At 34.7% G+C, this 19,405-nt stretch overlaps 2 protein-coding genes across 3 annotated transcripts in view; both read left to right on the plus strand.

Annotated features, from left to right (window-relative positions):
- The first annotated feature begins 10,348 nt into the window (after positions 1–10,348).
- Positions 10,349–19,405, plus strand: part of LOC123563282 (uncharacterized) — a 48,803-nt gene continuing 39,746 nt past the window's right edge. For both annotated transcript variants that reach the window (XM_045355997.2, XM_045355995.2), the window contains exon 1: positions 10,349–10,733. The gene's annotated coding sequence lies outside the window, so the exon portion shown is untranslated. The remainder of the gene's footprint in view (positions 10,734–19,405) is intronic.
- On the plus strand, positions 17,678–18,199 carry LOC123561983 (ADP-ribosylhydrolase ARH1-like). The gene has a single exon (XM_045354644.1). The coding sequence runs from the start codon at positions 17,678–17,680 to the stop codon at positions 18,197–18,199; it is 522 nt and encodes a 173-aa protein (XP_045210579.1).

Here is a 19,405-nt window from a genome sequence, read left to right on the forward strand (position 1 = left end):
GGCTAACCTGATAGGCCTATAGTCTCTGCTTATATCTGACAATATTGCTAGATGCATAGATATACTCATTACACAAGGAGTTCCTTCCTACATCATAGATACTTTCGAATTTTAAATACACTGAAACTTGTTAAATAAGTGCCTACAGGTAGTTTTGAAAGGTTGGACAATATACACGCATTAGAACTTTGCGTACTTCTAATATCAGTTCTTGAAAATAATCGTTCCCAGGCTTATAATTATAAAATATCATAGATAATATTTTCATATATAAATCAAGTACACTTACAACATTTCTTTAACAGTTTTGACCTTTTTCTTCAATGTATCAGGAGGAAGCCTTGATATTTGCAGGATTGAACAGTAAGATCAGTTTTATATTTAAAAAAGTTGTACCTTGCATTTAAGAAATAATTTATAGCAAAAAAAGTGCTTTATACACAATGGGCGGTTATACACCGGGCGTAATAATTTCAGACCGAATGAATTATTTCGAACGACGTATAACTGCCAAAGTGTATAAATGGTGATAAAAACATTTTGCTATATAAATTATTTCGATTCTAATATGAATTATATTGTAGAATTTAGATCAAATATAACAGAACTCTTTCTTTCGCATGCATGGCGCCAACTATTAGGTCGTCACGCTTTTTATCTATGCACGCCAGGACCGGAAATGGTAATACGATATGCGGAAGAGTTCAGTTTAGGCGCAAAAATGGCGAATTATACTGCAAGGTGAATAACCAACTACATATATGTGTAAATTAATCAAGACAGTTGTTCAATGTGACATTTCGTTTTAAACATGCTATTAAGTAAAACATTTGATAAAATTTGAAAGCGCTATTTCTAGATGTACACATGACGCTAAATTTCACGTCGACATGACAATAACATTATATTGTTGTGATTATTAAAGTATTGTAAGTCATACTAGAATTTGATTTAAAACTAAAAATTACCAAGTTTCGGTAAAATATTAGATACATATTTGGAACGTTTGAGACAAAACTGAAATTTCAAATAAGATTATGAAGGTAGGCGAATAGTAGAATAATAGTTACCATTTCTATGTGATAATAATATCTAATAGTCTCAGTGCAATATCACTATACAATTATCGACTTTTTCATAGGTTGATATCAGGATTTATCGACCCGAAAAGAGTTATATTCACCGAGCCGAAGGCAGGCTCGGTGAATATAACTCTTTTCGTGTTGATAAATCCTGATATCAACCTATGAAAAAGTCGATAATTGTTTTATTACATGAATAAATGTATAGTCAGTCTTGTTATTACAATTGTATCTTTAATAAAGAAAAAAGGAATAAATTTAGACCAAATCAGGGTGATATTGGTTTTCCAAGCACCTACTTCGATCTATTTTTATTTTCGTACTATTTATAACCCAAGATATGATATGTTCTCATTACTTTTCGAACTGTTTTCAGCCAATCTGAGAAACAATAGAATACAGTCATGTAATAAAATTCTTTATAATATTACAAGAAACAAATGACCGGTACTTATGCGTTGTACAATTTTTATAGGAATTATCTTATCATCTTATCATCATATCATTTTGATATTTGTTTTTTCTTCTGGATGTGTAGTTACTGCTTTTAGAAAATATGTATTTCACAATATGAAAAGATGTATTAATATAAAGCCGCATCAGTATTTATTAATGACAGCTTATTGAATAAAAAAGTTGAACACCACAGGTCGCTCAACACGACATAAACGAAAATGTTGCTGGCTCGGTTTGACTGAGCCTGTTCATGGACGGTGTGTGGAAGTGCAAGCTACCGTCCACTGTTGAGCAGTACTCAACATTTACACATGTTATAAGTACCAAAATGTAATTTAGAGACATCCGCAGATGTATTAATACGGCGGTGCACATGGAACTTTCAATGATGCACAGTGTGCAATTCCATGAAAAGTGGCGTTGGCCTATGGTCCCCAGATAAAATAATGTTTGTGCCCTAAAGAAGAAAACAATGGGCAGATCTAAATGAACTTGGAATTAAGAGAGGGGATCTGTGGTTATGGAGCCTTCATATCACAGAATCTACAAAACACCAAATAAAAAGAAAGCACCATATCCAATGGCTTATTAAACAATACCCAAAGCATTTAAAGCGGGAGAATTGGAACCACTCAGGCCGAAATGAAAGCTGAAATATTAAAATCAGTACACTACCACAACACAAAATTTAATGTCGTGCTGAACGATCTGAAGAGATCAAAATATAACATCTCTGTTTGAAGGTACATAGAGACTTTATACGTCTGCCACACGACATAAACAACGCTGCTGTGATAATAAAATAAAATGATGGAAAATCACAGGTCGGTCGCTCAACACGACGAAAACGAAAATGTTACAGGCTCAGTTTAATTGAGCCTGTTCATGGACGGTAGTGGAAGTTCAAAGCTACCGTCTATGCCCTCTTGCCCCGGGTTGAACAGTACTCAACATTTACACATGTTATAAGTACCAGAATGCACATGGAACCTTCAATAATGCACAGCGTGCAACTCTATGAAAAAATAATAAAGATCAAGGTAAAATAATGGTTGTGCCCTAAATGAGAAAACAATGAGCAGAAGCAAACAAATTGGAGTTTAGAGAGAGGATCTGTGGTTATGGAACCTGCATATCAAGGGAACTGCCAAAAGATAAAATCAAAAGACAGGCACCGCATTCAATGGGTGATCAAACAATACCCAAAATTTTTAAAGCGTGAGTATTGGAACCACCCAGGCTAAAATGTCTAAGCTACGGTGGTATGTTTAGGACATCTTATCTCGAGCAGATCAACATCTTATCTCGTGCGCACGACATCTTATCTCGAGCGATCAACATCGTATCTCGAGCGATCAACATCGTATCTTGAGCGATCAACATCTTATCTCGAGCGATCAACATATTATCTTGAGCGATCAGCATCTTATCTCGAGCGATCAACATCTTATTTCGTGCGCACGACATCTTATCTTGAGCGATCAACATCTTATCTCGAGTAATCAACATATTATCTTAAGCCATCAACATATTATCTTGAGCGATCAACATCTTATCTCGAGTGATCAACATATTATCTCGAGTGATCAACATATTATCTCGAGCGATCAACATCGTATCTTGAGCGATCAACATCTTATCTCGAGCGATCAACATATTATCTTGAGCGATCAGCATCTTATCTCGAGCGATCAACATCTTATTTCGTGCGCACGACATCTTATCTTGAGCGATCAACATCTTATCTCGAGTATTCAACATATTATCTTAAGCCATCAACATATTATCTTGAGCGATCAATATATTATCTCGAGTGATCAACATATTATCTCGAGCGATCAACATATTATCTTGAGCGATCAACATCTTATCTCGAGCGATCAACATATTATCTTGAGCGATCAACATCTTATATTGTGCGATCAATATCTTATCTCGAGCGCACGACATCTCATTTATATATATTAAGGCCCTTTGTGTGTGCATTTAGGTCATCAGTAAAACATAAGGACAAGTTGTTAATTAGGGTCCCGCCTATTCCGCTGTTATTTAAACTTTCAACAAGTACATGTACAAGTTTATCACATCATTTGGGAGAGCAATGCATATAATTGGTCATCCTATCTTCAAAATCAAATGAACATAACCAATGATGCATACTGCATGTTACAATTGCAAGAAATTTCAGTTCGACTGATAAACTCGCGCAGAAATATTGAATGCATGAATCAAGGGAAAACAAGGAAATTCTTTAATATATGGACGAAGCCTACATACTAATTCTTCCTTTTTTGTCAAGGACTTAAATTTATTTCTTTGCATCATCACTGATTTTTGCTGCCTTTTTATCAGTTTGCGTATTTAAATTTCTAACCCTGCAAACATGTGAAACGGTTATAAGTATAATCGAAACAAAACAAAAACGGTGGCAGCCGTATGTTTTTACTAATGATCTGAATTCACATAAAGGTCCTTAATATATATTGATAAGATGACCGAGAAAAGATGTTGATCGCTCGAGATAATATGTTGATCGCTCAAGATAATATGTTGATCGCTCAAGATAAGATGTCGTGCGCACGAAATAACATGTTGATCGCTCGAGATAAGATGCTGATAGCTCAAGATAATATGTTGATCGCTCAAGATAATATGTTGATCGCTCAAAATAAGATGTTGATCGCTCGAGATGAGATGTTGATCACTCAAGATTATATGTTGATCACTCAGGATAATATGTTGATCGCTCAAGATAATATGTTGATCGCTCGAGATAAGATGTCGTGCGCACGAGATAATATGTTGATCGCTCAAGATAATATGTTGATCGCTCGAGATAAGATGTTGATCGCTCAAAAGAAGATGTCGTGCGCACGAGATAAGATGTTAATTGCTCGAGATAAGATGTTGATCGCTCAAGATAATATGTTGACCGCTCAAGATAATATGTTGATCGCTCGAGATAAGATGTTGATCGCTCAAGATAATATGTTGATCGCTGAAGATAATATGTTGATCGCTCGAGATAAGATGTTGATCGCTCAAGATAAGATGTCGTGCGCACGAAATAAGATGTTGATCACTCGAGATAAGATGTTGATCGCTCAAGATAAGATGTTGATCGCTCGAGATAAGATGTTGATCGCTCGATATAATATGTTGATCGCTCAAGATAATATGTTGATCGCTCGAGATAAGATGTTGATCGCTCAAGATAAGATGTCGTGCACACGAGATAAGATGTTGATTGCTCAAGATAATTTAATCCTAACAAAATAATTGCATGTCCTAAACATACCACCGTAGGTCGCCCAACACATAAACCAAATTATTGCAGGCTCGGTTTGACGGAGCCTGTTCATGGACGGTAGTGAAAGTGCAAGCTACCGCCCGCGCCCTCTAGCCCCGTGCTGAGCAGAACACAACATTCACAAATGCTGTAAGTACCAAAATATAGTTTAGAGACGTCCGCAGATACAGGTGCACATGGAACCTTCAGTGATTCCATGAAAAGTGGCGATTTACCATCCTCACGAAAGTATCCACTGACTGTTACGAGCTCTTGTGTTACATGTTTCAAGAAAAAAATGCACGTATATCTTAACCACATTGTATTGTTTTAAAGTGGAATTCTGTGTTGTTAGTTCTGTTTTACAGTTTTTAACTGTTCTTGAGAGAAGTTTATTGCACTGCTTTAAACTTTTTAAGTAACATTTTATTTACTTTAGAAATGTTCAGACAAGTAAATTACTATCAATGTATCTCACATCGTCTCCGGCTATGGTAATGTAATCCTTCAACCCTTTCACAAATAAAAGGAGGTTGCACAGATAGAGGGACGCAAACACTTAAGTATAGATTGGGGCGACATACGGTTTGTCTCCCATTCACTTTTGATAAAAGGAAATGTTAGACCATATTTCATGTGTATCAGGTAGATAATGAAACATGTTAAGTTTTAACAAAGCATTCATATGATGTGAACTACTGACATTCTTTCTAAGCTTAGGTGATGCATTTTCCAACTTTACCCGGACTTTTTAAAGACAAACATTGTGACCAGGTATCAAATAGATCATAATATAAAATGCTTATTCGTGTTTATTAACAATTTTTCTATGATCTACTTTGACTTCAATGACCAAGTTTTGAACTTGGCCTAGATTACATTAAGACAAATATTCCGACCACGATTTATGTAGCTCAGGTAGAAACAACGCCTCTAAGCAAGATTTTCTATGAATTGACCATGTAACCTTGTTTTTAATATTTTTACAAAGTGTATGTGAAGAAGCATATTTTGGCAGATATGCTGAAGAATCAAATGTCTTACATCATGTCAGTATTTGTTTATAGTGTACACATTACATCCCTTTACTTTTAGTTCAGCTAATAGAAAAACATTGAACTCAACCTACTTGTTCTGTAAGGCAGGACAGTTATGGAATCACCCTACCCACACTTAAGACATAATTCTACCAGGAAAACAGCCTTATGGTGACCTCCCCCCCCCCCCACCCCGACACACACAACCCTCCCCCTCCCCCTTTATCTTGCCGCCGTATTTGACTTCATCGCAGTACTATCAGAACTTTCTAACTTGGTAGTTTTCTAAGAAAGTGGAGCAATGCCTTGCTGATAGGTTTAAAAGGAACACCACGAAATTATGGACCAAAATGGTCCGATTCCAAATACGGCTTAAAGATGAAATAAAAATAACATCAAATATGAATTATGTGATGAGACGTTTATGCAAAACAAGAAAGCTTATATCTTTATCATTTTTCTCAGTTCTTAAAACAGAAATGTTGCCTTGATGGATATTGATTAATATTTTCAAAATTTAGAATGTCGAAAATAATCATGGAGAATTATTTGTATTTTGAATAAAGCTTGCAAAATTTAGCTTATGATCTATCTTAATGTTAACTTAAAAATACTTTTGATCTTGTGTCTTCTTGTCTTATGTAAAAGTTGGAAAAGTGAAATGAAGAACAAATGGCGTAGCCAACGTCCGATAACTAATTTACTGCACACGTTTAAAATATCGGTACATGTACGCACAAAGTTGTTTAAAAACACCCCATCCATATATGAAAACTATTTTATTCTTGGAACTTGCATGCAAATAATTTCTTATCCATTTTTTAGTCCAAATAAGTGTGATAAGCTTTTGTACTACATTGTCCTATTTTAAACGGCTTAAAATCCAAATTAACCTTCATCTGATAACGGTAAATCTATTTAAACGGATATTTGGTTTCTTTGCTGCCCATCAAATTTCCTTAATTTTGAGAAAACGACTAATCCGAGTACGAGCTAGTTCTGATTCGTGTAGCACAGACTTACCTCCCATCCTAATTTACTGATACTATTTCAGATGACGTATAAGCAGGTATTTGCTTCTTTACACAGAGGAGACAATACATTCTAATAGTACGTACATGTAAATTTCTTATGTAAGACGTTGTTATAAAACTGATTTTTTGCCAGTAATGTAAAACAGTGTGTGATTTTGCTTGTGCTCTTATAACAGAAATATACAGTCACTAAAGGGAGCAAAATATTAAATACACATACGAGCTATCCATTCTATCCGGTCTTGATAAACGTAAAGGCCAATGCTTACTTTAATTTTGATCTCCATCGTCACCGTGTTGTACAGGATCGTACTAAGTACATCTTATTATGGTTTCCATTTGTAGAATAATCATAAATTCTTCTAATTTGTGAAGACATCTATCGTCAGACTGATAGTATAGTTTGTTTTCCAGAGCCCTCTAACTGTTACGTTAAAACATTTTTCATTGTAAATTGCACTTGTTGTCACCGTCGTATCCATATATCTCTTGGTCCATATCAGCATGCATTGAGCAATTGAAACGTACACAGGATTTTCTAGCCCGCGCACACATCAATATCCAAACGTGGTCTTCTCAAACACACATGGGGGAAATAGTTACATGAAAGGGAATAAATTAAACGGACACCTGAAATAAAGTTGAAATACAATATTTCATTTATATACTAAAGTCATTTCACAAACAATATAATTAGATATGGTTTATCAATATTACAGATCTCTCTCCTCGTCTGCCTCTGGTCAGAAATACTTGTCGAGGCCCGTAAAAGTTCGTTATCTAGGCGTATTTAAGGACATACTAGAAGAAATGCTTTACAATAACAGTGTCATGTCATGACTATAAGACTTATCAGGAATCTGGCTCTCGGATGGATAAATGGAGTTCAGCTGTATAGTTGAAAGGAAACTGTGATTAAGTATAATTCACTTTGATGTTGTGTTCTGACTCTTGCATGTATGAATAGAATAAAGCTACATAATTTAAAGGAATCTGGTAGTCTTGTATTGGTAGTAGTAATCAGTTTATTTGGAATAAGAAACAGTATTTTATTCTTGGCTTGTGAATATTATATCTGGTCAGGAGAAATGTAGTTTGTAAGGGATTTACTATGATTTCGTGGCTTGGAAGGTAGCTCTGTCATTCAAATGTGACTCTTGTGTACCATCAATTAGCTTGAAAACATTCATAAGGTATTTTGGCATGCTTATATGTGTGGTGTAAATAAGCGGTCCTGTGTATTCTAACCAGGACAAACTAACAAAACTGCCAATTTCTGCAACGTATTTATACTTTCGGATTGGCACATGGTGCCTAGCTTGGCAGGGTGTCATGGAGTCACCATCTAGTAGATCACCATCAAGTCTGTATATATATATACACATGTATATAGGCATATAGTGGCTAGCTTGGCAGGGTTGTCATGGAAGATATGCCCTCTAGAAAATGACGTCATTGCCAAGCTTGTGTGAAAGAAATTTAGTGCTCGCTAGAAATGGCATTGATTGTAGGCAACATATGGCACCAGTATTTTAGTGAGTCTAACACGGACTATGTATAATAAATATTAGCAGCATTGTTAATACGCTGACGAATGGCTTACTTTCCATGAACATCGGTATCGGCCAAAAGAAATAATGCGCGAAAAATGATATCTTACTAAGTAACATCTTAGATGCATTTGATATCTGGAGTTAAAAAGATAATGGTTTGGTCGTTACTCTATTAAACGCACGTTAAATTGGCTAATTAGTCAAGAACTTAGTATTAAAGCTGTAAAAATAAATTTATGATGTTGTGTCATTAAATATCTATCAAACATGTTTAATGGACTACTTTTCAACAGACTGAACTATTGACAATGTTTTCGACAACGTACAGGCAAGCTATTTAATAAGTACATTCTAATAAACGAAGTCAGGTAATTAACAACTATTTCCAATTGAAATACGGCATTAGTCATTGGTTGTGTCTCAGACTGATGATTCAGTCTGGAGCCAAACCACATCAGGGCTTGCAGACTCTAGAATAACGGAGATTTGACTTATGATACATGACCGGTAACTATCACGTAGCTATTTTGATGCAAACAGATTGACCACAACAAAAAGGTCTGTTTTCAGATACTCCAGTTGACTTTCTATGGGTATAAGGGCAGACACAGACACTTCGGTAAAGGTTGCATGATCATACAGACCAATAATAAGACTAGAGGAGAGACGCGAACCAACCGCGATCTTTTATCTAACAAACTTTGAAAATCTTCTAGCTGGAGTCTTGATATTTGGTGTGCGATTTCAGATTTGTAATGTCTACCGTAATAGTTCAAATTACTGCCCTAGGTTTAAAAATGTTTGACATGTATATAACATAGGCTAACATAGAAGAAATCTAACTCTGTACTTATACAACACACTTGAAGCCTGGTACACAGATGAGCGCTTAAGGGTCAATGGCTCTTTTGTTAATATATAAAAGTTGAGAACATCTCTGTAAACTTCATTACATTACTGTCTATATTTTAGGAATGGTGTATCCCTGAAAGAAAGGATTCAGCTTAGTTGTTCTAAACATTTCTGACATCCAAGCATCCATTGACCTGGACCTAATTGGAAAATACTCGGGTTACTAATGAAACGGCAGTAGACTATTTATTTTGTTTTCAGAAAGTAAATAGTCTAATGCTATTATGATACAAGCAACTCAAATTCTAAATAATAATGATATTTTCTTACCAGATACTAATGTTATTTAAAGAAGAATTTATATATTTAAACGGGAATTTGGATCCTGCATCAGCAATTTACTTTTATCGGCTTCTTGATGGTAACAGCTACCCAAAAATTCCAGCACTGATATAATTAACATATGAAAACAGTAGAATCTGAAATGAATGGACTCCATGATCCCAAAGAACCAGATAATATAATTACACTGAATCCAAGTAGGGAGACTTTTTACAGCCGCCTCACGGTACTAGATTGCTGTTGTGATAGTTAATAAAATCTGTAAAAAGATCCAATTATATAATATGCTGATAGGGAAGCTTTTCATGAGAGAGAATATTCACGATGAAGTCTTATATTTTAGTTCTTTTTTCTCTTTAGCCATGCTCATGAGCGTTTCCTGTGCTTTTATTGAAAGCAAATCTTCATTCTTACAGGTTTCATTTCATGTTACTTCCTCATTCACTATAAAAGTGAAAGAACGAATTTTGTCTCTTTTCTCCTTTGGTCACTACGAAATAGTACATGTTCTCGGTTTACAAAATTGGCATTTCGTCTTTTCCAAGAGAATTTTTCATTTTCCCGATAGGGTCGACACTTTTAAAAATTTTGACTTCAAAACTTTGTGTTTAAGTAACACATACTACGCTTTATCGATTTAATTTTGAACTACATACATGTATGAAGAAGAAGATTAAACAAAGATCCACCAGCATAGCTTCAATATACATACAAAGTAATGAATATAACATGTATGGCAAGACAGCAAATATGTAAATACAAGTTTAAATAGATATCAGTTATAACACAGCTTTGGGAAAGACAAGTTGGATAACCTAAACATGTGTATTAGCTATTTGATGTGTTGCGTAATAAAAACTGTAAACCTTTTCCAATAATGTTAGACAGATTTTCACGGACGTTTGAAATAGCAAAATGTTATGATATGACGAATATAAAAAGTTAAATCTAGAGGAGCTAGTTTTTAACCTATTTCAGCAACTAAGAGAAAAGCATACGGAATGTTAAAACCATGATACTATTACAGCTGGCAAGTATTATCTGAATTGCGACCAACTGCGGTTTTACATGGAATATGACAATTTTCGGTATGTTACTAAAATGTTTATCTATTCCTACAGCTGCTTATTTTAAAGTGAAAATTCAGATTTACTTATTAAAAGCATAAATCGTATATTTATCTTTCAATATTTATTCAGTATCGGTAATCATTTACAATAACTTAATGAATCTTGAAAAACAAATCTAGGAACATATGAATTGCGCGGATAACGTCATGTTTTGCTATATATTTGCATTACAGTATCCATATTGTGTAATTGTTTACAATGTTGATAACTAATACAGCGGTTTTTATCATATTTTTACTTTCTTTGGTAGGTCAGCACCATAAACATCTCGCACATTAATAATGACGTTACGTACAACCGTACAGGTGTTCATTTTTGAAATCTTCACACCTGCCATTTATTTTGATTGTCATTAACTCCCTGGGGCCGAAATGCGACTATAGGCGTTATATTTTCTACCCCTGTTGCGTCGTTATGCGACTATACGCGCGTTGTCAGGACTCCCCAGGATGGCGATTGACGAGTATAGTCGCGGCACCGAGATCATGATAATTGCGATAAGTACTTGTTAATTTTTGATAATCTTAACAAAAGCAAAGATACTTTGCATACTGGTTTTTTTTGCTGTAATAACTACTAGTTGTGCTAATAATTAGTTCCCTTGTTAAAAAGAAACACGATCTCCGCTGTGTTCGTTCATGCTGTATTTCAAAAGAGTAAAATAATGTCGTCGGCCAGAGGACTTTCTTAAAATGAAGAAAATATTTATTTATTATCATGCTGGTTCTGATATATCAGTTCCGTCGGATGATGATTCGATGCGATTCCATTATCAGACAAATGAATGGTCAGAAAATGTTAAGTTTAGAAGGCTGAAATATTGGTACACTTACATCACATACGATACAAATAGATAAAAATAACACAACGAAGCATGTTTCATAAAATACAAAAACAAAAGAATATGTAAATAAACGCATGTTTGTAAATTTAATAATTATTCAAAGATGGATGTAAATATTACAACTTAACTGTCTCAGCGCGTGACACACAACATTTGTGTACATGTTTAGAAATAGATTATACATCAAAATAAACCACTGATATTCACACAAAAACGGGTGTAAATTTATGTAATGCTGATGTAAATATTCAGTGATGCATTTCTATTTATTAGAATTTAATGTTAAAATATCTGTTAAATGCAATAGGTGTGTTAAAATTGTTTAGTGAAAATTTTGTTCTATTTGGATATAAGCTACGGACGAAATTTGATATAAACTAGAATGTGTCTGTAGGACACAGGGTGTGCCCCCAATGGTACATTTGTCACAAATAAGTGGCAATAATTCAAATGTTTGCAGTCTTAATGGGGTATAGCCTCAACAAACATTTTATGAAAAGGATTCATTATTCTAGGCGCAATACTTTTTGAGCTATGAGCATCACAAACAAAAAATCCACTATTTTGGCTATTTCAAGGGCCATAACTCTGTAATAAGAGCTAAGGTTCTCAAGAAGAATGCCAAGTGTGCAAGGTCACATCACGATAAAGACTCCAGCAAGGTTGTCTGAATTTACATCAAATACTTTTTGAGCTAGATATATAATTAGGTGAAAAAGTGCATTTTTTTACTATTTCAGGGGCCATAACTTTAAAAATAAGGGGTGGAGCCAGATAAAAAAATTAGAGGTGTGCAAGTTTATATCATGATAAAGACTTTTGCGAGTTTTCAACCATTTATATTATATACTTTTTGAGCTAGGTGTGTCACAAGGTGAAAATGTACATTTTTGACTATTTCAGGGGCCATAACTCTAAAAATAGGGGGCGGACCCAAATGAAAAATAGGAGGTGCACAAGTTCATATCATGATTAAGACTCATGCAAGGTTTCATGAATCTATATCAAACACTTTTTGAGCTAGGCATGTCACAAGGTGAAAATGTGCATTTTTGACTACTTCAGGGGCCATAACTCTGAAATTTGGGGCAGACCCAACTGGAAAATAGGAGGTGCGCATGTTCATATCATGATTAAGACTCATGCAAGGTTTCATGAATCTATATCAAATACTTTATGAGCTAGGCATGTCACAAGGTGAAAATGTGTATTTTTGACTATTTCAGGGGCCATAACTCTGAAAATAGGGGTGGAGCCAGATGAAAAATAGGAGGTGCGCAAGTTCTATCATGATAGACTCATGCAGGTTTCATGAATCTATATCAAATACTTTGAGCTAGGCATGTCACAAGTGAAAATGTGCATTTTGACTATTTCAGGCCATAACTCTGAAAATGATTTATTATTTATTTATCTTTGGGTTTAACGTGCAGACAAATTTAGGCTATGGCATTTCACAATGGTGAGAAGAATGTGCCTATTTTTAAACCTATTACAGGTGGGCCATATCGACCATCGATGAAAATTTAAGAGAACGGCCCGGAGGCCATGATGAAAAATAGGAGGTGCACAAGTTCATATCATGATTAAGACTCATGCAAGGTTTCATGAATCTATATCAAATACTTTTTGAGCTAGGCATGTCACAAGGTGAAAATGTGCATTTTTGACTATTTCAGGGGCCATAACTCTGAAAATAGAGGGCGGAGCCAGATGAAAAATAGGAGGTGCGCAAGTTCATATCATGATTAAGACTCATGCAAGGTTTCATGAATCTATATCAAATACTTTTTGAGCTAGGCGTGTCACAAGGTCAAAATGTGCATTTTTGACTAATTCAGGGGCCATAACTCTGAAAATAGGGGGTGGAGCCAGACGAAAAATAGGAGGTGCGCAAGTTCATATCATGATAAAGATTCATGCAAGGTTTCATCAATTTATATCAAATACTTTTCGAGCTAGGCGCGTCACGAACTTCGGACGGACGGACGGATGGACGGACGGACGGACGCACGGACAGACGGACGGACGCACGGATGCACGGACAAGAGCAAATCTATATGCCCCCACCACTCATGGGGGGGGCACAAAAATATTTGTTCAAACTTCGAGTACTTTGTAAGTATATTTTAATTTTCACCAAAGTTAATAAATGTTCCCTGCATGTTTTCAACTGACTGCACGCGAGTGTGATTATGATAAGGTTAGATAATGTTCTTCGACGTCAGGTGGTAATTCTTATCCCGCCGCAGCAGGTATGTTACGATATCGGCCTCAGGGAGTTAATACGTGTATAAATTCTCATAACGGGTTATGTATTTTAAGCTAAAATTGTGACAATTTCTCTTTCAAGCATATCTAACACATTCTCGGTTTTAATAGTAAAGCAAATGTAATGATATATAATAGCAAAACAAATGCAATCATTACAGTGTAGACAAGATAAAATCAACCGCCACGCATAGCTATTTTTGTGCATAATGATGAGGTGTCACTTTTCTTCAAACTCGCTGAATCGTAAACTGAGACAGACATAATTTGATGCAATCTTCCAGTTGAAAATTTAGTTAGTGACAAAACTTAATATTATATGTCCTCTGATAACACAACATTGAAATTCAAATTACCGGCGTGATTCTGGTATAATAGCCAGATGACAACACACAACTTGTTAACAATCCTAATTGTAATTTATACACAACTGCAAGGTGAACGTCAATAATCATGTATAGAAGAAACGATGCGTAACTGTGGATTCGTGAAAAATAATGCTTGAGACCCGAAAGAAGGAGTGCATTTTTCTCAAATCTGCAGCTACGACTTAACCCATTCATGTATTTTTGTATGCTTTCTTAAATAGAAATAACTTTGATAAAACAACGAACACTCACTTATTTTAGAGACTGAATCATACAATCTAATTCATTTAATAAACACAATCTATCCAATTTGACCATAGAAAAATCCATTTCATAATAAATAATTGTTTACGAAAAAAAATATGTTTATGTGTGTAAAAATAATGTTATATTTTTTTATAACTGAACTCATTTGATCGTGATCGGGCCATTGGAGTAGTCAGTGAGGTTATCTCATAATACAGTTATCCAATACTTATATTCTGTTGGATTCCTAGTCATGTTGGTATTGATGGAAACGAGGATGCTGATACTGCAGCAAAGAAATCCCTTTTATTATCACAATCTAATTACCATATACTGATTTTAGGCCAAATGTCAAGAAATACATTTTATCTAAATGGCAATCGTCCTGGAACAATGCTTCGTTCAATAAATTTCATGATGTTAAACCTACTTTAGGTGAATGACACCAAGGGAACAGATCTGTTTGCAGAGAGTATGTTGTTCTTTCTCGTTGTCGAATAGGTCATACCCGTTTGACTCATTCTTATCTTCTGAACAAAGAAGAACAACCTGAATGTGTACCACGTCAGACACCGCTTACTATTAAACATATTTTAGTCGACTGTGTGGACAGCACAGTATATACTATGACGTTCAATCTTTGAAAGAGTTGTTTGAAAACATTTCAGTCAGCAATATCTTGTCCTTTTTAAAGCAGATAGACATTTATCACAGAGTCTGAAATCATATATTTTTCTTTACACATTTTGCAATATTGTTGTTTGTCTATAATATTTTAACCCTTTATATACGTTTTTGCATCAATGTTTTTAGACGTGCTTTACAATTTACTTTACATTTCATATGTTTATACATTTTTACATAATTGTTTTTAGAGATGCTTTACAATTTACGTTTTCAAAGCGCTTGTTTTCGGCGATATATGGCCTTTTTGTGTCGGGTCACCGTAAAATCTAACTCACTCACTCACTAAGACTACAACAAGGTTGAAGTTTGAGACATACCTAAGTCGTACTTTTTACCAATTCTTCTCAAAACATTTTCCTATATGTTTTATTTATATGATATTGGTCATTTGTGATACATTTTTATATTGATCCAGTATGTTATAAAGAAATGCCAAAGAAAAAAATTGTATACATTATTTGTATATTCGTGCATTATATTCGCGGCTGCTTTAATATACAGCACACTAACTTCGTAGTGAACGTTAATAGGTAAATATGAAACCGAAATAAAACAGTAAAAGGTAAAAGGAAGATTATAATATATAAATTAATATTACTCGGGGCGCAGCGTACATGACAACATATCTACATCATGGGTGGATTAAAAAGAGTCAAACGTTGGTTACTACAATAGAATGATGTAACAAACAACACAAAAATGTTCAGTCATTTGATTCACAAGCTTTTTTCAGACATGTGTTCGATTAGTAATATAAACGCTGAATCATCAATTCAATTTGCTCACTCATAGACCACAAAAAATGTAAACAGTTTCTTTAAACTTCACCGTAAGTAAGGCGATATCTTCAAGGGCGTTCATCTTTTGTCAAATGAGGAAAACTAGGACGCTAGTCTCATCAGGTTTCTAAATACATGCATTGAAGGACGCTCTGATAAGGAGGGAGGAAAGCATTTCACGTACTTTTGCGTTACATCATGTTTCAAGGTATCATAACATAAATGGGCCCGACCTTCAGCATACGTTCAAGGGCGTTTATTTTTATGTAAGAAGAAAGGTTGGTTCGAGGTTCGCTTATATTTAAAATGACTTTATTTAAAAAGAATAACATAAACGGCTATTGCAATATTTTTGGCCCTTGACTAATATACAACACAAAGCACAAATATATCATACAGAAAATAACTGAGAAAAGTAAAAATGTTTATCTATAACATTCAGTAAAATCAAACACAATGAATAATCAGTCGAGTTACGCATCGCAATATTTGCGCATGAGGTATTGATTTTCTTCTGTCTCTGGTAATATTTACGATGCCAAACTACTGCATATACTCCAAATTGTGGATAACCATGCTTATATTTTTGTGATGTTTTCAAATATGTGTCTTTACAGCAGAAAAATTTGCCTTAAAGGCATGTAAATGAGATATTTACTTAAAATGTGCTTATTTACGGTAAATGATTCTATGTCAGATTTTTTTCACAAGTCACCAACTATCGCGTTATTTTTACGATAGGAAAAATGAAAGCTATTGTTTGTATAGTAATATTTGCTTCGTGGTATGCACAATATCATTTACTAGTACCTTAACTTTATCTGTTCAAGAGAAAACTATACATTTAACAATTATCTAATGATAGATACACAATCGGGTATGTCATCTAACCGCCAGAAAAGCACATTAAGTGTATAGATAATAGTAACACAGTTTTAAAACAATTAAACATCTAATGCATTTATCGTAAATAGAAGTCTATGTTAATTACATTCAAACTTACTCTTCTGAAATCTCTTAACAAAATTTGCAAATAGAACTTGGATTCAACGTAAAGAATTTAACAGTATGTAACAGTACATATTTATTACCCTGAATACTAATTTTTTGTAAAGGAATCGATCGCAGTTGAATTGAATACAATCAGGGCTTATATTCTCAATACCAGTATGACATTTGCAGTCTTAAAAAAATAATTACATGCAGTGGTAAATAAAATAAGGTTTTTTTTGTAATCATTAAAATTATTTACTGGTTATAAATGGAAATTCAAACAAAATGGCTCCTCTAGATACACGCTACTAAGATGCAATGCTATTGAGTGGTGTATCGGATTCGCTAGGTTACAAAAATGGAGAATGGTTCTTTTGTTCAAGTGAAACTAAAATTAATGAGGAACGTTAGACAATTTGGGGTATAAATAACATTAATATCAAACGTCCAGAATGGATAGCAAGTTCTTACAATCGGCTAAATTTACACACAGCAATTGCACTCACTACAGTGCCGTACAAGACCGTTAATGACTCCGTTCTCATGTATGTTGCCAAGTTGTACAAAAATACATCCGATGACTGGGATATGAAAGCATGACATCCTGACGAAAGATTCTATACAGCACGAGAAAGACTTAGTCCTAGTGGTGATCAAGGGATTATAGTACCGTTTGACGTTAACGGAATAAGTAGCACGGCAGCTGTAAGGGAAATGTGTATTGGTCTGCGACATCCTGATCCTATGGATCTACATGATTTGATTAAACGCAGCATAGAAATTGGTCGTCTTCTTAATCACCATCCATCGGGTTTCCTTGGTACCTTGAGAACGGCGTTATTCACGTCATATGCATTACAAAAGAAACCTGTAAAACAGTTGGGGCATGGACTGATTGAAACTCGTGCTAAAGCAACGTCGTATGTGAAAGAGCGTGGTATGGCCGTGCAGGAAAACCTAACAGCTTGGAATGATTTTGAAGAAAAATGGCGTAGTTATGTCAGATTGAGAAGAATAGAGACAGGCCAATATGGCCTGGAATTCCCACGGCCATATGATATCAAAATAAGGAAAGAATTCTATAAGTCCATCTCAGTAAATGAGACATCACCAGGCAGCAATGAATGCGATGCGACAATAATTGTATATAACGTATTTCTAAGTTTTGACGGATCTTGGGAAGATATAAGTGTCAGGACAATTTCCTATGGTGGATTGAGCAACGTCACATGCTAACTCACTGCATGTTGGTTCGGTGCTATGTATGGATATGAAGGCGTCCAGAGATGCAATTATTCAAAGCGCTAGGAAACCATTTGCACTATCAATCGGATAATGCAAGTTTGCAGATAACCTGTAAGGATCTTGCAGAGGGTGAAAATATAGGAAATCAAGACATGGCGGTTAGAGTTATGAGGCAATATTCATATGAATTCTAAAATATGAATTATGAAATATTTGCACAGAAACATTTGAGACGCAGATATCAAATTAAAGTAGTCAATGAGTAATTGAAAAATGAGTATAGAGTATCGTTATCATGTTAACTTAAAAAATTTTGATCCTTAGTCACAAAATGAGTTATCCTCTCTTATACTCTAGATCAGTATATCAGTTCAGTTTTAAAATATAAAAATTTAAATTGTATAATTTAACGAAATTTTGGATGGTCAAACTATGAAATGTATTCCAGTTTTACATTAAAATTATGGATTATATATTTATTTACTTATTTTTCCGTCAACAAATGATAATATCACATGTATTCACATGCGAGAAGGCATAAGTACTAGTAATCTTATAGATGACCAAGTTGCTAAAATGCGAACGGATGTAACATCGGATGAAAGTACTCCCACCTAAGAAATGTTCTGGACAAACTTGGAGACGATTTCCAAGTTGTAGAGTTTCTGAATTATTAAAAGTTGGAAGTTTTCATGAGGGTACCAAACTTTACTTTGCAGACGAATTTCACTTCATCGCAGTGCTGTCAGAACTTTCAAAACCTGGTATGTTTGTCATAGAAAGGAATTGTGATGACGATGGTAAGGCTAATATCCGTTTCAACGATGACTGCAGCGACCTTGTTTACGTATCTGAAAATTGGGACAATGATGAAAACAATATGCATCTACAATGATCTACGATGTACTAAAGATAAAGAGACCGTTACAAATGAAACATGCATGCATGATATCTTAGACATAATTGAGGAAAGTTTGAGCGAAGGATATCAATATCCGGCAGAGACTGTCAACGGTATAGTAGTAGGTTTTCTTCCAAGTATATTTAACAAGACGAAAAACCTGTATAAAGAGCCATTCAAATCAGTAGATCGTCTGAAAGCCCTGAGAGAGATTATGATACGGGACATGAAAATAATACATTTCTCTGGAAGGAAGTTGCAAGGCCTTTCTGATATGTTAAAAGTAACACATGAGG

Source organism: Mercenaria mercenaria, chromosome 2 (genome assembly GCF_021730395.1).
Source record: "Mercenaria mercenaria strain notata chromosome 2, MADL_Memer_1, whole genome shotgun sequence".
Lineage (NCBI taxonomy): Eukaryota > Metazoa > Mollusca > Bivalvia > Venerida > Veneridae > Mercenaria > Mercenaria mercenaria.

Coding starts and splice junctions, on each gene's coding strand:
- LOC123561983 (XM_045354644.1), top strand. CDS start 17,678: ATGTGTATTGGTCTGCGACATCCTGATCCTATGGATCTACATGATTTG.